The sequence below is a fragment of the Myripristis murdjan genome, chromosome 22 (assembly GCF_902150065.1).
Source record: "Myripristis murdjan chromosome 22, fMyrMur1.1, whole genome shotgun sequence".
In the NCBI taxonomy this organism is placed as follows: domain Eukaryota; kingdom Metazoa; phylum Chordata; class Actinopteri; order Holocentriformes; family Holocentridae; genus Myripristis; species Myripristis murdjan.
The window spans coordinates 5,213,240-5,239,828 of NC_044001.1; the positions used below are offsets into that span (position 1 = coordinate 5,213,240).

The 26,589-nt window shown below is 41.7% G+C and overlaps 1 protein-coding gene across 2 annotated transcripts; it reads right to left on the reverse strand.

The window, feature by feature from the left end:
* Window positions 1–302: 302 nt before the first annotated feature.
* nsd2 (nuclear receptor binding SET domain protein 2) lies at window positions 303–25,554 on the reverse strand. 2 transcript variants are annotated; one of them, XM_030081775.1, is made up of 23 exons: window positions 25,445–25,554; window positions 23,287–23,931; window positions 22,546–22,711; window positions 21,610–21,773; window positions 20,290–20,718; window positions 19,576–19,774; window positions 19,122–19,193; window positions 18,390–18,499; window positions 18,031–18,142; window positions 17,377–17,501; window positions 15,213–15,302; window positions 14,690–14,816; window positions 12,834–13,034; window positions 11,324–11,503; window positions 8,967–9,123; window positions 7,560–7,762; window positions 7,196–7,299; window positions 6,670–6,939; window positions 5,656–5,772; window positions 4,465–4,606; window positions 4,179–4,285; window positions 3,823–4,021; window positions 303–3,158 (listed from the first exon to the last, which is right to left on the reverse strand). In XM_030081775.1, the coding sequence occupies exons 2-23, from the start codon at window positions 23,902–23,904 to the stop codon at window positions 2,818–2,820; spliced, it is 4,233 nt and encodes a 1,410-aa protein (XP_029937635.1). In that variant the 5' UTR covers window positions 23,905–23,931; window positions 25,445–25,554; the 3' UTR covers window positions 303–2,817. The 2 variants fall into 2 exon arrangements, with proteins under 2 accessions (XP_029937635.1, XP_029937634.1); XM_030081774.1 differs by having other exon boundaries at window positions 22,546–22,714.
* Between the last annotated feature and the right edge of the window lie 1,035 nt (window positions 25,555–26,589).

Below are 26,589 nucleotides of genomic sequence, written 5' to 3' on the forward strand. Positions count from 1 at the left end.
ACTACATCAACTTCAATGTCTGTGTGAATCCAAAACATTTAACTGTTTTACATAATTTGATCTACAGTAGAAAGGTCTTGAGTGAAGAGGGCTTGACAGATTTTTCTGGGTAAAAATCAGACCAAACACACTTTCTGTATTTAGATCAGAGCTTCAATGATCAGCCAGTTATGATTTAGGTATAATCTGCTTTTCTCCACTCTCTATAAAAGTAAGTTTTTGTTTTTTTTACCTAGGACCTGCAGACCCTGTGAATGAAGTAATAAAATAATGTGATTAAGTCACCCGGCTGCAGGCGCGGCTCCCATGTTTGAACACTTTTTATTGCATGAATCATGAACTCCTGCACAAAAGTGTATCAGCACTGCATCAAAAACAAAAAAAACAAAACAAAACAAAAAAAACATACAATCAGGAAATTGTATGATATTTACAATAGATGCATCACTATTACCACTTATACATTATGTACATATTAGTCTCTGGTTTACTATGACAGTAGTTACAGAATGAAACCCCTAAGCACACATTACACTTCAGCTCTACAGGGAATTACAGTGCTTACAAAAATAACTGGCATGACTACATTCACTCTTCACGATCAAGGTTAGGATGAAGATAATACAGGAAGTTGAAAACACTTGTACGAGACTCGCTGCACCTCTGGAACGGACGTGTGCCCAATGCACGCCATGAGACGTTAAAGTACTCTGAAAAATAAAATAAAAAAGGTGCAAATATGAAAAAGGATTTAAAAAAAAAAAAAAAATTTGGTTGGGTCTATACAACTCGCGAAAAAAAAAATCAAAAAATCTAGGTTTCGACTTAACGGGTGAAACGTTAAAATGACCTCAGGTTTGGCCAAGACGAACATTAAAGTTGAAGCCGCCAGTTTGGACCGAATCAACGTGTTGCTGAACAGAAAACGTTTCCCTTCTGAGTGACTGCTGAGGTCCAGAGGAGCCTCCTGGCTGCTGCACGTCCTGCTCACGTATCACAACAACACACACTCCTTTCTCACTCTTCAGATTTAGCTCCTCTTTAAATTTGTTTTCAAGTTTTAGAAGCCGGCTGACAAAATCACAAGACTGTCAGGTGCAGATTTCATCTTTCAAAACTGTAAATGAAGCGCTTAGGAGCTTTGTGTGACAGTAATGCATTACCTGTTAGTGATTAACTTTAGTTTTCAAGTATTTTAGTTTTTAATTCTTTAATTTTAAAATTCCAGCTGGTCGAAATGTTCTCTAAAAGATTTCAAGAGCTAAGATCATGGAGAACTCCTCCAGCTCAAAGTGGGAGCAAATACTCTGAAATCAAAATTTGAAAATTTAAAAGTGAATTAGCCAGCGAGCGTCAGTGTTGTGTGATGTGGACGATGCTCGCCAGGCCTCAGACGCCCAGCAGTCAGCTTCCACCTCTGATAACCTTTGTGCTCGTCATGATTCCTGAAAAAAACTAAGCATCAGGCCTTCAGATCCCAAAAAGCATCGAGCAGAAAGCAAAAGCAAAACCAGCGTCTTAAAAAAAAAAAAGTAAAAACAGAAAAAGGACTGGACTCAAATCTGCCAACATCACAACGTGTTTCTAGAGAATCTCTCGTGTTCCTTCATTTCTCTCGTCAGACGGCGGCACCGTCCCTGAAGCCCCCGGCTCCGACGCCCAGTAGTGTTTTTCATGTGAGACGTGCAGTTTGGGGAGCCTGGGACAACAGAGCGTCGTCCAGAGCCGGAGGAGGGGATTCCAGCAGATTACCGTTTGAACACTCCTGTAATCCCTCCCTCTCTGGACAGATAGGTAGATTAACGGTTTGTGGCGCCATTAATTCAGCATCCTGGTACCAAAAAAAAAAATCATTCAAATCTAGAAGGTAAAACTGAGCTAGAACAAAGTAAAGCAAAAACAGTCTGTAAAATAGTAAAACATACTGGTCTACATTTAAATGTAACCTATGGCTACAAAAGGGAAGAAAGACAGGTCATTGGAGGCCTACCCATAGTGTCTTGATGTTTAACGATATTACCTCTCACATATATATTTATATATATATAAAAATAACAAAAAAACACATTTGGCAACCGATTTGGCAACCTGTTTGAAGTTTTACACTATTCCAGTAATCATAATTTTGGTCTTTGATATACACACACATATATAGATATAGCTATAAAAACTCTGCTGTTCAAGATCATCCGTGTGGTGGAGGATGGGGAGGGGGGGTGAGGGGAGGGGAGGGGGGTGAGTGAGCCGAGATTCAAGTTAGCAGACAGCGACGCTGCCGGCAGGAGGAGGCGTGCTGCGTGGAGTTAGCACCAGACACCAGCCAAACGCTGCTCAGGTTGGGTCCACGTGGCGTTTCCAAGGAAACCAATCAGTCGGGTTTCCGTGTCACAGAAAAAAAAAAATCTAAAGTAAAAAAAAAAGCTGTTTGGCTGGTGGATAAAAAAATAAAAATAAAGTCAAAGTCAAGTGTGTCTGTCGGCGGAGTTTCCTGCCCTGCGCTCGCTCTGCTGCGTTGTGCTTTACCACAGATGTTCATCTCAGTGCAGACAAGTAAACAGAAATACCCGAGGAGAGATTAAAAAAGAAAAACATGGAAAATAACAAACAGAAGGAGGAGTCTGAGCGGCGTGCTGGACCTGACTCTCAGGCCGTTTGGCACTTGAGATCAGCGGCTTTTCCCTGATGAGGAGGAGAGATACAGTGACTTGGTTTAACGATTTAAAGACGATAATAATGCGGGATTTGTTTGTTCAGAAGTGGGGAGGCGGGTGTCGCAGTTCGGTTTGGTCTCCAGGCTCTCTGGGGTCAAAGGTCGCTTTAGGCCTCTGCTGCTTTCCTCTTGGAGCCCTTGCTCTTGGCCTTGGCTGCGTCCGGCTTCCTGGAGCCTTTGGGTGGACGGCCCACGGCGCCGCCGCCGGTAACGCCAGGTGTGGTCGTCTCCACGGTGATGGTGGCGGTGGCGGGGGTGGACCCGTCCCGGTCCTCCGGCGACGCCTCGGGCTCCTCGTGCTCCAGGCAGCACAGCTGTCCGGTGGGCGGCCACAGGCGCAGCGCCCCCTCCTGGTGAGCCTTGCAGAAGGAGTTGGGGCACAGCTGGCAGAACGCCTCCGAGTTTTTCCCGCAGACGTCGCAGTGATGCCAGGGACAATCCCAACGACCTGACACACACACACACACACACACACACACACACACACACACACACACAGAGGGAGAGAGAGAGGGAGAGAGTTAAAATGGTAGATCCACATAAATAAATAAATAAATAAATAAATAGATAAATAAAGATATATAGCTAGATATAGTTAGTAATACTGATATGATACATATGAATAGATATACATACACACACCCAACCAATAAATAAAAAAATACATATATAAACAGTTTTATCAAGCAAAACGACGCCTCTGAAACAAGACTGTATATAATTGAGAACAAATATGTGGAAAAATAATCTCATTGGCCAAAATGTCGCCTGGATCTAAAACACCTACAAAAAGAATTGATGCTTCTGTGCTGTGTGCAGAAAAAAAAAGGCGAGCAACTAGCAGCAACACTGGAAGCCCAGAAAAACTGGGCGTCGTCCCCAGAGGGAAAATTGTCAGACGATCGCTGATTGGTTCTGAGATTGAGGAGAGAATTGTTTTTGTATCTACATGCAGAAGGAATTCAAAGAGAAACTCTGAATTTATGACAATTAATAAATACTTTCTTGTCCTGCCAGTTGCATGCAGGGGAGGATATTTTGTTTTGTTTAATTTAAAAGCAGCAGAGTCTCAGTTGTGTGTGTGTGTGTGTGTGTGTGTGTGTGCGTCTTACCGAAGGGTCTCTTGGTGAGGTCCAGGCAGGACAGGTGGTAGGCCTTGGTGCACGTCTTCTTGTCGCAGAGCACCAGCTGTCCTCCGTCCCCGCAGCGGAAACATTCGTCCTCTGACTTCTTCTTCCCTTCGCTCCGCTTCCTTTTCAACTTCTTCTTCAGCTTCTTCCCTTTTGGCTCGGCGGTCTGGCCGTTTGAGTTCTGTGGACGAGACGCCGGTCAAAACCCGAGGCTGGGATCAAGTCACCCTACGCTCTACATTCAGCCAAAACTGGATCACAGCAACATTTTTCACACATTTACTGGAGGAAAGTGGTTCCAGAACATTCCCTGCCAGCAGCTCAGGTAAGAGTCTCACCTTCGGCCGATCACCCAGAAAGCCGCTGCAGTTTGGAGCACCGCAGCGACAGACGGTTTTCTCGTTGCCGAGGCAGTCCAGGTTGTAGTTGAAGGTGAGCTCGGTCCCTGCAAAACAAACAAACTCAATGTTTCAGAAAAATGTCAAATCTGACAGTGTGAGGTGAAGCGATGCTCTTCGGTTATCGACTGAACATCAATTTAACTACCGACCGGTGGTTCACAAGACTCTGTCGGCCTCATCTATCTCCACAGCGCAAATATTTTTCCCATCATGCCCCTCTCACCTGCTGGGATGTCGCAGACGGCGAACAGGCCGACCCGCGTGTCGCCGTTCACCGTCCACTTCTGGGTCTCACAGTTGGGCTGGCAGCTGTGGTTCATGAAGCGAGAATAGTTTCCCTTTGGCCCGGCGTCAATGATGCGATCCTAACACAAACAAAACAAAACATTTCATGACTTATATGTAAAAACTAACTAACTAACTAAATAAATAAATAACTAGAAAAGGGCTAGTGGTGACTCTGAACAGAGGACTATGGATGCATACTTTCATATAAATAACCAGTTATAGTTGAAACTACAGTGGATAATATAGTGCTTCATGTTTACAAATGTAATACTTTTGACTTTCAATTTTCCTAATTATGCTCGACTACATAATTACTGTAGTGCATAAATATAAAAGATATGAGAGGAAGTCGCACTCTTTGGCACTATGCCTTAAACGAGGCATGACAAAAAGTAGACTGGCAAAGGAAGAAAAGCAAACTGCAGTTTTTGCACCTCACCCTTTATTCGGTGCAGCTTTGGCACATATATTCATGAGCATAATTATTCTTACATAGCATTAATCATGATGATCAGCATTGTTATGATAATTTAAAGACAGAAGGATTACACTTGGAGACATTCAGTATTATAATATCCACTGTGGCTTCAAGGTGCTGAGCATTAAGAAGCGGTGTACTGGTGATGATGCTCTGTTTGTTCTTGTGGTATTGACGACTGTAACGTTACATCTCTCTGTGCTGCAACATTCCCAATGCAATACAGTTTCTGTAGCTCCCAGAGGGAACGGCACCGCTGCTGACAAACAGCACCAAGACCCTCTGAGGAGCAAAGCTGCTGTTCAGCCAATAGGAAAAAACAAATGTAACTCACTTGGAAAGGTTTTAAAAATATGGAGGGGTTTCTAATCTTTATTAACCAGGGAGGAGTATGTACGGTCATGCCTCATATCCGTACAGTCACACATATTCAGAACTAGGAGATACTTGATACAACCAGGTACTCTTGACTGGTCATGCAGCAGAAAGGTCAGAGGTCACACACCAGCTCTGAAACTGGCAGGGGGTCAGCGTTGTGTTCCAAGTTGCTTAAGCATAACTGCAGACCACATTTTAATTTATTTTTATTGATGGAAACTTCCTTACAATTTTTTTTTTAAAAAAAAGGGGGTTGTGGTCTGTATTTACCTTGTCGATGGTCAGCATGTAGAAGTGGGTGATATTATTTTCCTGGGCGTACTTGATCCTCGCCCGGCACTCCTCCTCGTCGATCAGCTCTCCGATGTACTCGTTAACAAACTCCCCCTGTGAAAGACAGAAGTTTTAATGTAAAAAAAAAAAAAAAAAAAAAAACTCTGATCCCTGCCTTCGGAGCTCTCACTGCTTGTGGAACGTCTTTGAAGGTTGCTAAAGCCAAAACCTCTGCAGCTGGACAGGCAAGCAACAGAAAACCCTGCACTGCAGCCGTCTGACCAGCAGAGGGGGTGTTCATAACATCTTGGTAATAGGATGAGCAGGGGGAAAAAAACCTGCAGCAGAAGCCCACAAATACAGTGGAGTCAGTTTCCAGTGTCAGCGAGATAGTGAGGTTGTTATGCAGAACAAAGAGACCCGGTCCAAGTCTGCTGGTTGAAAGAGTTCAATCTATTTGGCTATTGATGATGAAACTGATGTGTAATAACTTCCTCGTTTTCCCAGTCATCAAGAGCACATATTTAGCATCCTTTCCTACTTTGATGATGGCCGAAATTCATCCAGTGTCGGGCAACTTTTCACAATGAACTGCTTTTTATTTGATTTGATCACTACAGATGATTTCCACTTAATATCACAGTTACAATGATAAACCGCCTACATGGATCAAAAAGCTTTGAACAGAATCATTCCCATTGAAATGCTGTTTTAATAATTCACTGTTGCTTAGTATTTGCACTATCGTCATTGGTGTATTTGTAAAAATCACAGTATTGTTTTAGGCTGTAACCTCATTATAATTTGAGCTGCCACAAAATGTCAATTAAAAGCTGACTCCCGATTAAATGTAGCGATCAATTCAACCTTTAAGCTGTCTCCACTGTAATTTACAGATATCACAAGACCAGTGCCAGCTCATAAATGCTCAAATCTACATTAGTGAGTGACATGATCAGGTCGTCATGCCCGGGTCTCTGGAGACCAGAGGGCTGCGGCTCATCTCCTCACCTTCTTGATGTCCCGGAGCGAGACCAGGCCCCAGCCCTTTCCGGCCGTCTTGATGATCTTGGTCTCTGGGTAGAGCCGCTTGGTGAAGTCCTGGTTGCAGCAGCGCTCGCCGCTGGGACAGACCTGCGGGTGGCACTCGTACAGCAGCATGCGGTTCAGACACTCCGACTCGAAGCTGCACGGCCTCTCGTCCGTCGGCTTGCAGTTACACTTGGGGATCTCGGAGATGTCGGCCGTGTAAACCTGAACTTTGCCGCACGGCTTGTTGACCTGGAGGGGGAGAGAACAGCAAAATGAGACTCCAATAAGAGAAAAGTTTATTTTCAAAAAGATCATTAAGTCAGTATATCAATACATCCATCACTCAGCATCTGTAAATATGCTTTACCAAGCATCCAATTATTATCTTGTATTATTTTGTCCACCCACCATTTAGGTGAACTGGGATCATTCACCAGGGGGAATGTCCGGTTTTTTCTTTAAAAATGAATGACCAAGAAAAGGATGGATAAGAGGAATTCCAGACCTTGATAAATTTATAAGGCGGTGGCTTTCGGTTGTTCTCTTGCGCTTCCTTGGCCTCTCGCTTCATTTTTATCTCCTTGAATCGAGCCTCAGCCTCCAGCAGAGCTGTGGAAACACAGATCATAACAACCCGTCACATTTTTACCATCAACGCATGACCGTTTTTTCTTAACGTAATTACTTTTAACATAACGTCACAATGTCACAGTGGGTAATATGACAGTGCAGGTGTACTGGGACTGAAAAACATCCCCCCCCCATATTTTTTTAGACACATTAGTGCAAAATAAGTTCAATTCTTTAATATTTATTTCATGTTTAATATTCTACACATGAATGGGTGATACAGGAGTCCAGATCATCACCGTTCTTGAAGACTTTTCCGATCCCGGTCCTCTGGTGTTTGCTGCCTCGGTCTCCCTCCATGTAGGGGAAAACTCGGCCCTGGTGAGTCCAGAAGTAATCCTTGGAGCCAAAGAAGAAGACGGGGAACTCTCCGATCTCGTGGCGAAGGTGCTGGATGTTGGTGGGGATGTTTCTCGGGTGCTGGATCTCTGCCGGCCACCACCTGAGGAAGAGGAGGAGGGGACGTGGTGTATAATCAGGTTGGGAAACACTGAGCACATGAAGATTTTAGCTGTGGTTATTTTGCTTAACCTGCCAGGTGTGCTGCAATGATTAGCAGGGTTTCTACACAATTTCCATTTCAAAAATCCAGACTTTTCCAGATATCTTGGTTGATTTTTTTTATGACTATGAGTAACATCTCAGACTGACAGCAACACGTTTATTGCGCATGTTAATACTCCAACTGTTAATGTCTCATTCTGTATCTATGCTATTGGCCACTGTTAAATTCATTCACTAAATATATAATGAATGGGTTAAAACAGGTCATAATACTTCATCACTTGTCTGCCTCAGGTGTGTTGACTTGAAAACCGTTCCCACTGTGTGGCCTTGGACAAGATGGCCAACGTTAATTTGCGCCCCATAATATCGACAGGCTTTGCCCCGCCCACTCAGCAGAAAACATACTCAGCTGGCTGCTCCAAATGTGAACAAAATCAAAATCGGCTACTTGCATGATTAAGTTATTATTATAATTCCTGACTTTCGCTTTAAAGAAAACGGTAAATACAAGCAAAAGTCTGGAGATGGAAATATTTCTCCATACTGTGTTATCTAGACCTGGAAATTATCAAAATCATATTCCATGCTAGGACATCTGGATTTTTTTTTTTTTTTTTTTTTTTAAAGGCATTTCTGCTTTATTTGACAGTCACAGTAGAGAGAGATTAGTTGACTGACAGTCAAATATTTCATAATAACTTTAATAATCAAGAAAAAGTCCAAACATTTGCTAGTTACAGTCTAAAAATGCTGAGACTTTTTTGCTTTTCTCGATTTCATATTGTCTTTAAATTAATACTTGAGTTTTTGGCTGCTGTTTTTTTTTTTTTTTTTTTTTTTATTTTTTTTTAATGAAATTATAATTGTAGATGAATAAACAATGAAAACAATTGATAGTTGCAGGCCTGCTAACCAGCCATTTTCTGGAAACAGGCATTCTATTTTTAAAAACATGTTAGACTGGTCAAATAGGCAAAATGGCTGGTAACCACTGGCATGTAGTACGTCTGTGGCTGATGGCCAAAAATAACTGATTTTCAAGGTGTTATGGCTAAAAACAAGGAAAGAAAAAAAAAACACACAAGACAGAAATCTGAACAGAAAAGCTGCACATTCAAAGAGTGATAACACAATCTCACCTGTAGGTTCCCAGTTTGACCCAGATGATGTCTCTGTATTTGGGTTTCTTTCCAGCACGGCAGTCGTTGCAGAACCAGCTCCCATCAGGCATTGCGATGTTGAGGCAGTCGGGGTGGAAGGCTGCCGGACAAGACTCGCAGCACAGGAGCTGGCCTCCTGCAACACAACAAACCAATAGTTTTTTAGACAGGTGAACAATAATCTATTGATGATTCTGTATCATGGCGAGCGAGCTCTCATTTACAGGGGTGTGCTGTCTAAAAAAAAAAAAAAAAAAAAAAGAAAATCAAGATAAAGCAGAAAAACAAGTACTTCAAAATGAATCACCCAACTCATCAAAGTAACTGCTTTAATCATGGTGGCAACAATGCACAAACCTGCCAAACATTATCCTTAAGCATGTGCCCCAACCTGCTCAACGAATGGTACAAAAAAATCTAGTGAATATTAGCAAACCATTCTGAGATAAAGTGCCACCAACAACTGTGTGGGTGGGTATACATGGCAGTTTAAAAAAGAAAATCAAGACCGTCCAACACAAATTTAGAACATCAGGGTGTAAATCCAAGATTAGATTCAACACACAAGCGTTCGTTCAAATATTGGTTGGGATCGGAACTGAAACTTGAAACTCAGGAACTGCTGTGCTAGTGTTTCCCCTGTGAAATTATGCTGCGGTGCTTGTGGTGAAATAGGTCCCACCCAACCCAGATTAAGTCCTAGACTGCTAACAATTGAAAAATAAATTTACAGGGTTCCCACTCTAAGTCAAATGTCAAATTCCCTGACTTTTCCTGGACTTCCACCGACTAAAAGGCTTAATTTCCATGACCTATAATGAACGGGAAAAACAGGCTGCCTTTGTGCTGAGCAGACAAAAACCAGCCACAGTATTTCAAACCCATTATTTTGTGAGCTTTACTTAAGTTCACAGATGTTTTCTAAACGCAGACGCTTCTAAACACACTTCCATGTGGAAGATGATGCTCCTGTCGACTTCATGCGAGCAGCATGCTTCTTACCATTTGTGAGGCGGTGAAGAGCTCCCACTCCCACATTTGATATATCCATATTAGTTTTACAAACTTAACATTTATCTTTTCTGTCATCTACTCTTAACACTCCATCTTTGAGGTCATCATTTTGTAGCCAAAGCTCTGGAAAATTACATGTTCCTGGCATATTTGCCTTCATTAGCAGGAACTGGAGACTGCAAGTCTTGACTAAACTGATTGCCAGTTGTTGACGAGCGGGAAGGGGATAAGTGGGGGCTGAAAAATCAAGTAACCATAACAACCGCTCACCTAATACAGGAAATGTGTGAAATAACCCAATAAAAAAAAATAGTGCATGGAAAATCTTAAATTTTTGTAGATAGCAAGTAAAATGTAAACATGATACAAAAAAATTCCCTGATAGATTTTGCACTCTTTGGTATTGGAGTACTCAAAGCCTGACAGGAAGGGGTCAGGCTCACATCGTGCACTGAATTCTCTGTAGTTTGGACGCAATCCAGCCACAATGTGAAAAAAGTGATGTAAACAGAGAGGGAGAGGAAGAGCGGGAGAAAGTCACACATTAACAAATTTAAATAAATACAACAGGAGAAACATTTAGGCAGTTCTCCAGACAAATGTGGGAACAAAGCGATGTGACTCGTAAAATTTCAGCTTGACAAACCAATCTAAAAAAATCCAGCTGAAACAACATCTCCTCCGGCTGCGCCTGGCAGAGATAATGACAAGTGTAGAAGGAAACAAGAAAATGTGCCCATGGGGATCATTCAAGTGTTTCATATAATGCTATTACATCCACTGGCAACAGCAGCTGATGCTATTCTAAATGCCAAATTCACCATTTTACTTGCCAAATATGATGTTAAGAATGGAAAAGAGCTGCCAAATGATTAAACACCTGCCAAAGTGGCTCCTGCTATCTTCCCCTACTTCCCTCCAGGATCTGCTGGCAAGAGGAACAATCCATCACAGTTCATCCAAAAACCGCCTTACCTTCTTAGATTTGCATTTTTTTTTTCTTACAGCAAATATTTATTAGGAAAATTGAAGATATTATTGAAATAATATAACAAAAAGCACTTCACAAAAAAACCTGAATGGGTGTGGTTAGTGCTATTTTTTGTCCCCCTATCCCCTGTGCAGCAACCAAAGTTTGGGGCACCATATCACAAAAAAATATTTGAGATACAGCCTTGAACTTCAAGGTTATGTCCTTAAATCTCAGTTTAAAGATTCAAAGTGTTCAGAGTGTTTTCATGTCCCAAATTGCTGGGACAACTTGATGGGAGCGATTTTGATGATTTGAGATGGACTGACTCAGGTGAGAAGAGGCGGCATACCTTTAGAGCAGACAAAGCACCAGCTGACGTTGACGTGGCTGTGGTGGCTGTAGCCCTTCTTGGCGTTGAAGTGGTTGGTGCAGACGATGGCGGTGTTGGTGATCATCTCGCTGCCAGCGGCTACGCACAGATCGCCAACGTGGTACGCTACAGGGCAGCGCAGGCAACGCATCATTCTGCCTGCAATGTCGAGTTAGACAGATCGGATTAGACAGCAACGATTTGGTTTCCCTCTGATTCAAAACAACAAAGGGGACAGATGCACTCTCCCATGAGCCAACACACCCTTAAGCAAAACGGATCTCTTAACAGCTCTGCAGCTCTTCCACCGGCTCTCAACTCCTTGTGGAGTGGGAAGAGCAAAACGATATTTTTATCTTAAGGCGAATCAATATTCACAACAAGATACAATCTGTAACAAACTGTAGTATTTTACAAGTATGGCGACATCATATTTCATCAGTGCCTTGTTTTCACGGTCACTTCCTCAAATGTTGTGAATTCACACTGTGAAAAGTCTTTCAATGTGCCACAGGCAAGAAATAGATACTGAATGAAAAAGATGAATATACTGACAATGCAAAAAACATTTACAGAGCTGAGCCTTCCCTCAATAAAAGACCTTTCTTATCCAAAAGCAATAATCTTTTCTTCACTTCCTCAAACATTGTCATCACACTGTATCAATTACATCCTAAATACAGCAAGTAAATATGAGAACACTGCGTTCTTCAATTTAAGGCTCAAGCATGCATGTCAGTCTGGAAGGTGTGAGAAAACTATTTCTAAAATTCATTCAGCTGGTTTGTTTTAAATGGCATTCTGTTGACTGCAGGGTTCCTTCAATTTTACAAAGTCAAATGATGGCTATCAAGCAACATTAATATCCCTTCTTGTTTTTGCAGTTCCAATTCAGGACTTTGAATGGGAAAAGCAAATGCATTTGATAATTTGCAGACTTCAGAGACCTGTGCTGCAACCCTGCAACTACCATGATGGTGCAACAAGACACTGGACCACATTTGTATCTGATGATGATGATGATACAGCTCATCATCAGCTTTACAGTTAAGGTGGACAATTTGCCACATGTCAAAAACAAACAAACAAATAATTAAATATTTAATTGGGCCATACAGCTTGAAGAATTAAAATGTACATTGACAGCACAATAGCCCATATTTTATGCTAGCACTATCACATACAGAAGCTGATGCTGAACGGATCCAGAAACAAATCTAAATTTGTTTCCACATCTGCAAATACTGGACAGCAGGGGTCATCATCGATATTAGTCCAAGGGCCAGAATTCCTCTAAGCAGACAGTATCAAGGCCAGACTTTCAAATATTTTTTTAAAATATTTTTTATAATTTATTTTCTTTTTAGGCCTAATTTTCTGAATTCATTAATATTCTGTGGGTCTGATGTGGCCCGCCAGCTGCCAGTTGATGACCACTGCTGTACAGGATACGATGATACGTTGTGGCCACGGTGCAGCAGAGCCTCACCCTTGGTGGACTTGGGCTTGGAGCGGCAGCTGTAGTGGCAGCTCAGGCAGGTGTGGAGTGGGCACCGGAAACCTTTGTTGTCAAACACGGTGAGGGCGCTGAGGCGGACGCACGCCTCGTGGTAAAACTTGCCGCAGTGCTGAACGTGGCAGCGGCGCACCTCGCCATCCGACTGCTTACAGGTGAAACACGAGTGAACGCCTGGGAGAACAGAAACAGGAAAAGAATCATGAGGATGATAACAGTCAGATCAAAAAGACCAGTAATTATAATAAGGATACTGTTATCATACCTCATCCAAACCTACATAATCATTTATTAAAACTGCCCCCAGGGGGAAACTTTGACTGGCAAACAGGGTTTACAGAAAAGACACACGATAAACCCACATAACCAACTGTCTGTGTGGTTTGTGATCAGCCAACAAGACCAGACACGGAGTAAAGCATGACAACACTGCCAGAGTTAAGGCTCTGTGCCCATGTGCTCTAATGCTGGTCTAAAATATCATGTTATTGGTTGTGGTCAAATTTTCCAAAATCAAACATTTGCATGACTGCTCAGCTTGTTAGACAGTTGCTGGACATTAGTGCTGTGCAGACTGACCTGTGCCCCACAGGTCCCATGGGTAAACAGATGGTTCAGGCAGCAATGGGCCATTAACATAAAAACAATATGAAGCATCATACAGAGAAACACTCTTTCCTAATATTTTAAACGTGCTGGCAGTATGCAGGGGCTTTACCAAACTAGATCGAATGACTGTCTTATGTTTCAGGTCCCTCAAGTCAGTTCTGAACTGGGGGAATCAGAGTTGAGCTATTATGCCCCATAATATGGATTGAATAACAGCAGACCTTGAAACATGACACATTCATATCCCTTCCACAATTTAGAACCACGATCAGCAACCTCTCTGAATCAGCATCTAACTGTTTTTAAACTGAGTTTTATGTATTTATATTGTATATTATTTTTTTTTTAATTACAGATCTGTTGGTAAAAGTGGTACTGCAACATAAAAAGAAAAAGTTATGTAAAGTGACATTTTCATAGATGGCAGGATCCAAAATTAACCTTTTGGCTCATCTGCCAATGGCAGGTAAACTGCATGCCATTTGCTTAAACTGTACATCGATGTCGTTGTAAATGAAGGCAACCTGAATGATTTTTCTTTTTTTTTTTTTTTTTTATAAATAAAGGTAGAATGAATGAATGCAATATTATGCAAACAGGTTTAGGCTGATGTATGTCTGAGTTTTATTAAAATCACCCCGTCAGGTGGCTGCAGTCACCACCGGGTGAATTGCTAATGCGGGCAGATTGGAGTGAACTCGGAGCTGACCTGCACATCACTATTGGACACCATTATCCCTTCAGCCCTCGATCCTTTTCACTTAAGCCACTGTTTTTTTTCTTGTCTTAGCTTTTGTTTCTGCTTTGGTGAGGTTGGGGTTACCTCTTAAATCTTCATGTGCTCTCTAGTGTGGAGTGTAAATAAACACCAAGCCTCAGTAAACAGACACATTTGTACACAGCAACATGTCCCACTGTGTTCCTATTTCACGCAAGTTTGACTGTTTTAAGTAGACCAACACCTTTTGGGTAACACTAAAGCCACCTTCAGCTAAAAATGTGTGCACTCATGGTAATGGGGGGTGTTTCACATCCATCATATGTCTGTTATATTGTCACTAAATGACAGAGAAATTCCCTAAACTGCCAGGGTGAGAGGTTTGGTTCCCACACAAAAATGTATGCCAACTTTATGGCACAAAACATTAAGATAGTGCCCATTAGCACCAAAACTAAGTGCCAGAACAGTCTTTATGCTCAAAAATAAATCAGCTCCTCACCTGTGCTGCACTCCTGACATATCAGCTTGTCCTCAGGTTTGAATGACTGGCCCAGACACTGGAGGTGGAACATCCCACAACACTGACCCTCACAGGGCACCAGGTCCTCACCGGCCTGCTCACACACCTGTAAAACACAAACACACAGATATGTAAAACCACTAGAGGAGATGCACACGCATCATGGTATGAAATTATGAGAAAGAGGATGGAATGATATGAAAAACCTTGTACCCATGATTTTTACTTTAAGTTACTGGGACGAGTGTGGAAAAATCCCAAACACAAACAATAAAAGTAAGCTCAGATCCCCGGTGTCGATTTTCAGAGGAAATAAAAATTTCTTTTGTGTCATTAGGTAGTCCTTTCAAACAAAACTCTTGTTTTGTCTACAATATCGGGGAAAACAGATATGCAGGTACAAACTGTATCTGTATTCACAGGAATGACAAAGGCAGTGGAAATAAAACCCACTCGTTTCCACACCGTAGGCCAGAGTGAAACACTAAAGAGGCCGACTCACCTGGCAGACAAACTCTTTCTTTCGTTCTCCCTTCTTGTTTCCGTCCAAGCTGTCACTCGGGGAGTCGGGACGCCCCTCACTCCCAGATCCCTGCAGAAAACACTGTCCGGTGAAACTCCAATCTTGTAGTAAACAAAAACAATGTCAATATATTACATGTCTCTAACCCTGCGTTCACACTGTGGGCAACACGATAAACAATCACACAAAGTCCATTCGCTTCCTAAAGAGCTGATGCGAGGACACTCAGGGACACGTGTTGAACTTTTTGAAGTCAATAAAACCATCTGTGATTTTTTAAAAAGGTTATTGTTTTTTGGTCTTTCTGTTCTATTTGATAGTTACTGTAAGGAGTGGCAGGAAAGGCAAGGGAGAGAGGGGGTGACACGCAGCAAAGAGCCTAGGCTCAGATAGCCACCATCTATGTGGTTTTATTTCACAAGCAATAGCTTGCCAGACAAGTGCAAAATGGAAGAGATACTGATTGTAGACATCCAAACAAAACAGGCTTCACACAAGACTTGTGTTGAAAAATGTATTATTTACTCATGGCTGACAAGAGCATTTTTGACTACAAAACCTTCATCAGCGTCTGTTTGATGAAGACTTTAGAGCTGAAAATGTCAGCCACGAGTAAATGATTCATCTTTCGACAAATCAAAGACTTAAGCGTGACCCATTTTGTTTGTTGCTGGATGATCTGAATATTGGAGAACATATCAATCCCTCTGAGTGCAGGCAGTAGGTTCCAAAATGCTCAGGAAGCCATTCAAAGCTTCCCTGTTTTCTGAAACTCTCATTTGAAAATACGATAGATGTTAACGATTCAAAAACAGTTTTTGGTTGCATCCGTTGTAGGTGTTCATGGTAAGCCCTGAAGTCAATTGCTACTTCCTAGGTATGTGTTTGCTCTTTAAAATCATTATGAAATGTTATCCCAAAAACAAAATGCATGATTGAACCTGTTCAACCTGTTCATAATTTTAGCTGCAGACTGCTGCAGCTGGAGCTTCTCAAACCGCAGTCGTAACAGAGAAGTGAAGGGCTCCAGATGGTGACTGAAATGGTCACCAACGTGCATAACTTTTTTTTTTTTTTTTTTTGGCTACAATTCTTTTCCTGCCATAAGCAAGGGGGGAAAAAAACAAACAAAAAAACGTAAAAACATGTACAGTGGCCAGCTCTCATCGCCTGTGTCTGTCTGGCTTGCTACACTATAGTGCATACTCCTGTAACATAAAGCTTAGGTTATGTTTGACGCAGTGCACAAAACACATGGACAGATATAGGATTATTTACTCTCAGTATCTTGCAACATCACCAACACTGCTATAGCACAAAAGACTGCACAATACAGTGCAGTGTCTAGCCTATCAGAAACACACCAAATCAACTTAACAAGAGCATCTTGCTGTTGAACATAATTTGGCCCCATAACAGATGTTTCCATTCACAAGTAGCTGCAATAATTAGCTGAAGTGCATTTCCTCATCCATAGCATGCACCCGCCTCACACTACTGCTACATTCCCCATCAAAGACGTCTCTTGGCATGTAAGAGACAGACAGACCATCTCCTCTTGCATCACCTTTGTCGTTTTAATTTGTCCTCAGCAATAACTAGCTCCAGGGCAGTCCTGATGGATAATGGCAGTCTTCTGGTAATACTCAATGACTTCTTGCTTATTCACAGAATATCTTGTTTGTGATCCTTCTGGCATTTCAGAGAATACTGCAACGCACAACGCATTGATCATAAACACCTCTAAGCCTACTTGCAGCCTGTGCGTCACCTGTAGAGGCCCCTTGCCACGGTGCAAGTACCAGTATAAACCAAGCTTTACTGTCCTGTCCTCACATGCACTCCTGTACTGTCCTGTACTGTCCAGAGACTGAAGCGTACAGTGATGCACAGACGCAGCAGCAACAGAACAGCTTATCGTATCGTTTCATTCTGTAGAATAATCTGAACAGTGATATTATTATCCTTATAAATAGCGTTTCATTAAGTTTTTGAAACTTGCCATAGTGCCATAATAAATAGCATGCACGATGTAGCTAACTGCTTAGCTACATTTTTCTATTCCTGAACTTTAACTAACCATGAGCAGAAAACTAATCGAGTATTCAATGACATATTTACTCAGTCAAACTCCACTTCTTACCTCAGGCTCGAGACAGGGAGAGGACCGCCTCTTCTTTGCCTTGGAGGGTGTGGCTTGGTTGTCCCCGTCCAGTTTCCTCTTCCTCCTGCGCTTTGGCTTCTCAGGGACTTGGTCCTCGGTGGAGCCTAAGTGTTTGGACAACAGTTACCAATCTGCTACAGAGCCATGATAAAACAGTTGTGAGTAAAAGGTCATTGCAGGGAACACTAACACTTTTTGGTGTGAATTTGACAGAGAAGCTGGTCAGTGATGCTTGTTCAAGTCATCAGGTTTGTGACTTTATCACAAAATGGATTTTGGTTGCTTTCAAAAAATTCATCAACTAATTTTTGGGTGAAATTTTGAGGGCTTCTGGTTGATGATCAGCCATATTATTTACTCTTTAACAGTAGCAAAAATACATGGAAGCTTTAACTTTAAGTCTGGCAGTTTTATGAGAATTATACCTTGCTGACAATATCTGGTAGGGTATAAAAGAAATACATTTGCCAGAGTATTTGTCTAAATCTTTTATGAGGCCCTTCCTTTTGAATTTCCCCTGCACAAATTTGTATTTCATTACCTTTGCTATTCTGAATATGTATTTTTCCCTTTATCTCAATTTTCTTGCTATACAAATAATCTAAAAATAGGTAAAGTCATAAGATGGTTTACCAGAGAGAGGAACTTTTGACTTTTTCAGCTGCCTCTTTGTTTCTGTAATGTCTTTGTCAATTTTCTTCCTTCTTCTCTGCTTTTTCTCCATGGATCCTTCAGACATCAGGGCCTGAGAAAGGAAAGATATTACTCGGTGCATGGATGAGAAGAACAGCAAACAAGAAATTGAGTTCCATTCCAAAATTACATTGGTGCATTTTGGGAAAAATGTGTAAATTAGTCAATGCTCAGTAACGCAAAAATACACCTGATCACAGTGTTTTACTTTATCCCAGCTGCATTTTGTCAGATCTGGGGTCAGCTGTATTTGTTCAAGAAAATCTCATTTTAGAATGAAATTTCTGTAATAAACTCACTTTTTGTTTCTCAGCATCTTTGCTCATTTTGCGTCGTTTTTTAGGCTGCTGATCCTTTTCTGCAGCTTCTGTTAGTGGTCGTTTAGAAGTCTTCTTCCGCTCCCTTTTGCCTACAAACAAGGAATGTTGAGGTTAGACACCTTATTTTATTTAATTTTACTTTTGGTTTTGACTTGGACCAACAGTGGAATACAAGAACTTTGTATTGCAAGGAATAAATTCACATTTGGGATTTTTCATCAGCCATTGTTCCCGTTTATTCCCAGCTACTGAATGTGTCATCAACTGATGTGTATGACAATTCAGAGAAAGGTATGTCTCGTATCTTGTCACCTTATGGTGAAGAAATGTATTTAATTGGCATTTCAGTTTATAGAAAACTATATTGCTAACATTCTCTTCGTATCTAACACTGTAGCTCATCTCTAGCTGTAAGTTAACTGCACGGCCCGTGGTTTGCAGCAAAAATTGGTCTGAAAAAGAAATGCAGCCAATGTTGAGAGGCAGTTTTAAAGGGTAGAGGGTAGAAGCATTCTCCCAAAATGTGGCAAGTACCTGACAAACTAAAGGAGAGAAAAAAAAAATCAAATAAATTTCAAAATATCGTGCTATTCTTTACATTCTCAGGTTCTTTTGTTTGGGAGGATACTGTACAAGTATAAGGTTACCTCCGTTTTACTTATGTTACAGAAATATGATATAAATATGATGCTAAACTGTGAACCGACTCACCTGAAGAGTCAGTCCTCAGTTCTTCATTATCTGCAGCCATCTTTTTCTTTCGCCTTCTCTTTACTTTTTCAACTGCAACAACACAAAAATTTCTTTCAAATTCAATAATTTAAGACGCACAGTTTTTTTTTTTTTAACCATTTCAAGTACTTGTATCAATTATTATGCATTTTGGCTAAACTTTATAAAATGGTAGGGGAAAAACCAGAAGGCTTTACAAGTGCTAATCTGTGCAAATGGCCAAGATGGGAAACTTTTGAATCCACTGCGGCTGATGGATCCCAAAATATACTTGCCACTTCAGTATTTCTCCAGCCATGAGGCATTTCAAATTCAACCTCCTTAGTAGCAGGTACGGTCGAAAAAATGTACTCAAATATACCGCCAAGAGCCAGAATTTACCAGAACTTGGCTGAGGCCTGGTGTTCATTTGCTACTTCAACTTTCAACCAACCTGAAACTGGTTCTGAAACATCGCCTGTTGAAGAAACCATCTTCGATTTCCTTTTCTTCACAGGATCTGGCGAGTTGGCCATTGCAGAAACGGATTTCATTTGCTTCCCCGTCTTGGTGAGAAGCTGAGACTGTCTGGGTTTTCTCTTTTTCCTCTGAGGTACAACGGAGTTTGCCAGAGCTGCAGAAGTGGCGGGATCCTACAAAATAAATAAAATACAAACAACAAAGCTAAGACAAAAGCCTGCTTCATGACTGAACTAAGGCTAAAATAATACTTTTCTGAAATTCTACTGAATTTCCGGACACTGGTTTCATTACAGTATTTGAACATTTTGGTTGGCCTTCAATGTGAATTATGCAAATAGTGGTCACTCAGTATGATGCCAACCAGCCCAAATCTCTCTAAAGTTAATGATTATTCTGTGAAACAACAGCCACAAAATGTGAGCTGCGAGTGGACCCACAAATATGTAAATTAGTATGTTGTGTATATCAAGATTGGATTGCTTTTTTCAATAATCTTGTGTTTTTGTCTGATTACTAGACTTTTCAACACCTGGAAATGATTAAATTTTTCATCCTTTTTTGGGGGATCTGCATTCCTATTATTATTATTATGTCCCTTGAAAAAACACAATCCAAACAGAAGTAAAAATTATGTTCACACAAGCCTGCCCTGGATAATACAATACACAGTATGTGTTCTGCAAACCTGTGAGGCTGGCTGTAGTAGAGGCATTGCCTTGGAAGAACCTGGACCAATCACTTTCTTCTTTGATGGTGAGCCAATTAGCTGGCCTTTGCCCATTTTTCGCCTTCCCCCTATTTTGAATTCTGTTCTGCGTGCTTGGATCTTTTTCCCTGCTGAAGTGCTGTCTTGGGACAGGAGGTCGGCTGCAGGGCTGCCCGGCGGTGTCAGGAGTGACGGGCTCAGCCTCGACTTGGTTTCCTGCTCCTTCTCGCTGCTCGGTTCGGGTCTCAGCTTCTCCATGACGTGGGGGTTCAAGTGCGGCCCGTTGTCATCGTACACAAACGTGAATTTGGCCATGCGCTCATTCAGCGGCATGTGGACGGCCTCCTTCGCCTGAATGATGCCCATGCTCCACTGAGCCTTGAGTTTACGGGGCACCGAGGGAGCAGTCTGCTGGACACAGGAGGGAAAAAGACGAGAACAAGTTACAACAGAGGTGGTACAGCAATGATACTGAACCGTTTGGGAAAGGGAGATGCTATAATGGCATCGTCTATTAAACAATCACTTTTACACTGTGGGCAATTTTAGAAACAAGGTTTATAGTAGTGATTAGTGAAAAAAAGAGCTCCCAACAGGCCAAACATACAGATCAATAACGAGACATGGGAGAAGGCAAAAATATAGCATTTATTCTGCTCATATTAATGCATAAATTGGTGCATATAAAGCTAGAAAACAAAAATTTGGATATATGAAATCTACACAAGCAATGTGTTTCGAGCTAATTCTCATCATAAGGCAGCATCTTACACTTTTCTAATTTATAATATCATACTTTTGTATTCAAATGGTCTCACATCTCAATTTTAAAAAACAAACCTGATTATTGGCAGGAAACTGGCGTACATGAACACAATGGGTACAAAAATTCTCTTTCACATGCTATAAACGCAGTTCACACCGTAACCCAGATTTTTGTCAAAGCATTGTTGAAAATATTATTCTTTCCTGGTTTCTCAGTGATATTTCTCATTTCAGCAACGTGCTTTAAAAAAAAAACTGCTTTCCATTACAGTTGGGGTTGTTGTGGAGCAAAACATTTGACTACTCCAATACAATAAATGTGTCAAAAAAAAAAAAAAAACAGTAAAATTCTTTCTGCTCTGTTCCTGTAAAGCTATTCATCTGTAAAACTCCCCAGCCAGAGGGAACCCTTTGTAAAACATTAATAAAAGTAGAAGTTTAAGTTTTACAACCGTTTTGAGCAAGGTCTTTCTAAACAAGGAGACACCACATATTCTATAAGCCAGAACTGAGCAAAAGAAAACAACAAATAACCTTTTTGTGGACGACACGGGAGGCTGGCTGTTTGTTGCCCTGGCACAGCTCCTGGTATTGATCCTCCCCGCTGAAGGACACCATGCTCTTCTCAAAGATGTAGCCCCTCTCAGGGGCGTCTCCAAAATACTGCACATGGTACAGAAGACCTGATCTGCTGTTAGCTAATAGGACATTAAGGAAGGGAGACGAAACACAAATTAGAATATAATTATCGCAGTGCTCATTACAGACGTCTGCATCCACACTGATGAAACTATCTCAAGCTGAAACATAAATAGGTTTACAACTGAATCTAATGGCACTCTAAAACACAAATAATGAAATCCCTGTTATAACTGAGAAGAAAGCAGCACTGATGTGAAAACTAAATTAAAACACCCCTCAAAAACCACTTTCTTAAAATTACAGAGGAAACACTGGTTATGTGTTGTTTCAATTACATGACTGCACTCACTATACTGTAATTATACAAACCACAGCCAAACCAATATACAGGCAGCACAGTTATTAGTAGGCTTCAGCCTATTGAAGCTGCCCATAGCTAATATTTTGTGCCAAATATTCACTAACTTCAGCTTTTACCATTTTTATGCTGCTCAAAAAACTACAATTTTTCACTGTTCCCCAAACTTGCATTCTTGTCAAGGTAGAAAAGCCTATCTAACAGCATTCAGGCCATCATGTGAGACTAAAATTCTCCATGGAAACAAGTACTAATGAAATTCTCTTAAGGCTGGCAGATGTTCAAGGAGAGATGGCAGCACTGATTCAATGGGATATACTGCTGCCTTTAAAAGAAAAATCTGGTACACAAATGTATCTGTATTACTCAAGCATCCTAGTGACCGTATCTCAAGTATGTTTAAATCAAATCACATTTAGATCCTAAAATTCAGGTCAAAATAGTGCTTGTGGCAGGTGGGGTTGTTCTACCTTTCTGTTTCTGTTTGACATGTTCGTTGAGCTCAGGGTCTGTGGTCACCATGCAAGGCCACCAGGGGTATCCTGACACCTTGGTCCAAACCACATCCCCAACAGAGTAACGGATCAGCAGAGGAGACTCTTCTTTAGTCTCCTTCACTTCTGGGACAAGACTGGGCTGCTGGACCAAGAGATGGAATAAATTTAAATAAACCTTCTGTCAAGGTTCCTTCTTCTTTCTATTTCCAATTCTAATACTTATCCGGACTCAAGTTTACAGATATCACATTTATCACTGTGCTTTACATGTTTGACCCTTAATATTTTAAATATTTAGTTGTGAACCATCTTTCTGCAAGTTTCAAAATGGGTTTTCAAACTCCCCTCCCATATCCACAGACCTAAATGTAACTGATGTTGTTCCATACTTTTACAAACCATTGTTTAAAAATAAAAATTTAGTCATAACTTACCTAAGTTTCTAACTTTCAATAATATTTTATTTTCAACAGCTGACACACAAGGATACTTGGAGGAATATGTAAAGACCAGTGCCAGACCTACATCTGGCATTGTCCTTTCACAGGATTTTGTCCTTGCACTATCTGTCAGCATGTAATGCATTACCGTACTGTATTAAGATCATCTTTGCGCCAATATTAATATGCCAGATTGTGTTATATTTATGGTACTTCAAATACAGTGATTCTGGATGACAAAATGTTTATCTATTTGTGAGAAAAATGAACAGACCATATCTGCTGCTGAAGTGTTGTCCTCAACCTGTGCAGGGACATGTGGCACCACAATGATGGCAGAGGAACTGAGGTTTAGTTGAGGTTTTGGTTTGTGAGGTCTCCCCTTCCTTTTCTTAACCTCCTGCCTATTCCCAGTTTCAGACATAATGCCTTCAGCGGCTGTGGCCAAACTGGTCCCATCGGCGCTGCATGGCTCAAATGGCGGCTGCTTGACCCCCTGGGGTATCTTCACCTTCAGTTCAGGGTCTGAGTGCGGGGAACACTTGTGCTGGTGGGTGCCATTGGTGGCAGGGGCTTCAGCGCCCTTTAGGATGGGTGGCTCTGGGGTGCAGAGCTTGGGCAGGCTGTCTTGGTCTCCGTTCAGCACACGGGAGGTGAGGTCTTTGAGCCTCTCATGGCCGTGGTTGTTGTGACCGTGGCCAGCCATCTTCTGCAGGACGCCGTCTTGCAGTGTGGCAGCGAGCTGGGCAGCAGCTTTGTCCATTAGCAGCGCAGGGTCACCGCTCATGTCTCCCCGGCCCTTCCGTCCACTGAGAGACTCCGGCGGCTGCTTCATGCTGATTGGATTGGCTGGTTCGGGCATCGAAGGCAGGGAGCTACCTTTGCTGTCCATCCCATCAAAACCCCCAGGCTCACTGAGCTATAGGAGAGGAAACACACATCAACTTCCCATTCCTCATTAGTACTAGCAACTGACTCAAACTAACATTATGGATAGATATATTCTTCATTCAATGTGTGTTGCTCTTCATTCAAGTAAGTTTCAAAATGGCATTCTAGTATATGAATTCCATGTCCATAATGCCACAGCTTTTACAAAATGGCACTCACTTGCTCCAACGGAGCATGAACACAAAGCTTGGAGGCAACAGACAAAAAGTGCACCTGTCATGGAATGTTCTAGCAGCGCAGTTTACATGTTTTTACTGTGCAAGTCGGCTAACTGCGAATCTGAAACAACAATACAATTGCGCACTAAAACAATTACAGTATCTCAATGAAATCGAGCCACTGGGAAACTAGAACTATAGGTTAATCACAAAGCATTTAAAACGAGGTCAAGCCGAACCCAATCTCGATTATATTCGTGCATGCCACCAAAAAAACATACAAGGCGGGTGGAGAAGCCCTTACCACAACGATTTCCAAGTTGGCTCTTTCTCCTAGCAAAGAACTAGCTAGCTACTAGCTGCAATCTATGGCAAAGCGGTATGGAGAAAGCAGGGAGGCAGGCGGCAGGCTCCACCGCATGCAGCGAATGCCCAATGAGTGGGCGGCTAGCTCTGCCGCGTAACCACAGCATCACTGGCGAGAAAAGCCGCGGAAATGTAAGCAGCTGACAAGTCGGTGTTAAGCTGATGGGGCTCGGATAGTTACTGGAATGAAATGAAGGGCTCTCATTAAATTAATGGTTAAAACGTTGCCATATTGCGATGAAGGTCGCGAGGTGCTCAGATTAGCTGCAATGTGGCGGCCAGTGAACCGAGCTAACATTTAAAAGACGCTCCTTCCTCTACACTGTCTTGCTTTGGCAGCTAGCCACATTAGCCAGAGGTTGCCACACCGTGTCATGCACAATACAAAACGGGCTCTGACTATACTCCGAAGTGGAAGCCACGATGGGGAAAATTCATGGATACCGGTCACAGATGCAATCAACCAGCCGATCTCTATGGAGTACAGTCTCGCTCACCCTGTCACTGCTGAAGTCAGCCATTATGCCGCATTCCAGCAAATAGACCAAGCCACCACCCAAACGCTAAATGGAGTTAACTGATTAGCCACGATAAGCTGGTTCTAGCCGAACACACGAATGAATGGACTCACAGATAGCTTGCCGGTCGCAGACATTTGTTTGGATTGTTTCGCGATTATTTCACAAATATGCTGCAACTGTACGCGCCATGACAAGTCATTCAAAAATGCTAATCGTGCCTAGCCAGCACTGCGAGCTAAGCAAGCTAAGCTAGCATCCGCACCATTGAGACCAAGCCGAATTATGCATTTAACGTTAGCATCAGTTAGCCTGCTAGCTCACTAGCTTATCACTGGCTAAAATGGTTGGCCGGGCCGAACAAGTGTATTTACAAAGAGTCATGTTGGTGCGCTTATCCGAGCTTGACGGGAAATAAACGGCCGTTTCTCTCGGTTACCTGTTGAAGTTCCTCTCAGCGGTTAAATGGAAAAAATGTACGTATTCATCCTGTTAAAAGCGAAGGATTTCATTCAAGTCGAATCAAGGCTTGCGGGAAACTCAAACTCTCCTCCCGACCAGCGCGAAAAATACTCACTTCCGATTGGTCGGGAGCTGCGCGAGGATCCAACCGGTCCTTTCAAAAAACCAACCGTAGGAAGCGGTGGGCCCCGGTGTCACCGCGAGCCTCGACGCTGTTTCACAAACACGTCCCTTTAATCGATTTAGCGAACAAAACGTGCTTGTTTACGTCTCCCAGTAGAGTACGATAAACGGTATTTACTTGTTGATGTTTACTCAGACTGTGTATGTTTAAGGGTTACTGTATTCACCGTGAGGACGACCTGCGTAAATCAACGCAAACAGTTAGGAAACTTTTATACGCCGATATGAAGAGCTCATTTGCAAAAACAGATAATCTCTATTTGAATTTATTAAAACCTTTTTAAACTTTTTAGAATTTTATTAAAATTTACTTTATATTTATTTCTATTTTTATATGTTTATTTAGCTTGGCATAATTTTTATTATCCTAAATCATGCTTTGTGTGTGTGTGTGTACTCCAAGCAGTATCAGTGAAAAAGGTGTATTCATTTTAAGAATGTCTTTTATCTGTTTTTGCAAATGACCTCTTCATATATTCCCCTTTACGCAGGTCTGCATAAATCTACGCACAACTTTCACACGCCGAACACCAGATCCCAAACAGATGCACAGCAGAACTTTTTTTTTTTTTTTTTCTCGGTAAATCCTTATTTCAAGTCATGAACAAAGACGATAACAACATGGATTACAGATAGATACAGCATTACAGTACAACGTAAAGTAGTGCAAAAGAGAGTACAACAAAAAACAAAACAAAAAAGATAAACATAATAATAGACAAAAACGCAAGTGTATGACAATAATCTCACTTAAAGACTGACAATTTTGCGTACATTGATCATTTTGATTCACTGGATAGAATGCAAATGCGGCAAAATAACTACTGTTGGAAAGTACCTGACTGAAATAAAAGTGGTGAAACCAAATTAACACTATTTTGCATGGAAATCCACCATAGGACCCCTGGTGGCCCTGGCCCCAACTATTGTAAACCACCA

Coding starts and splice junctions, on each gene's coding strand:
- nsd2 (XM_030081774.1), bottom strand. CDS start 23,904: ATGGACAGCAAAGGTAGCTCCCTGCCTTCGATGCCCGAACCAGCCAAT. Junction 13,035..14,689: donor ATGTCAGGAGTGCAGCACAG/GTGAGGAGCTGA, acceptor CTGTTCTCCCAG/GCGTTCACTCGTGTTTCACC. Junction 4,286..4,464: donor CGTCTGCGACATCCCAGCAG/GTGAGAGGGGCA, acceptor TTTGTTTTGCAG/GGACCGAGCTCACCTTCAAC.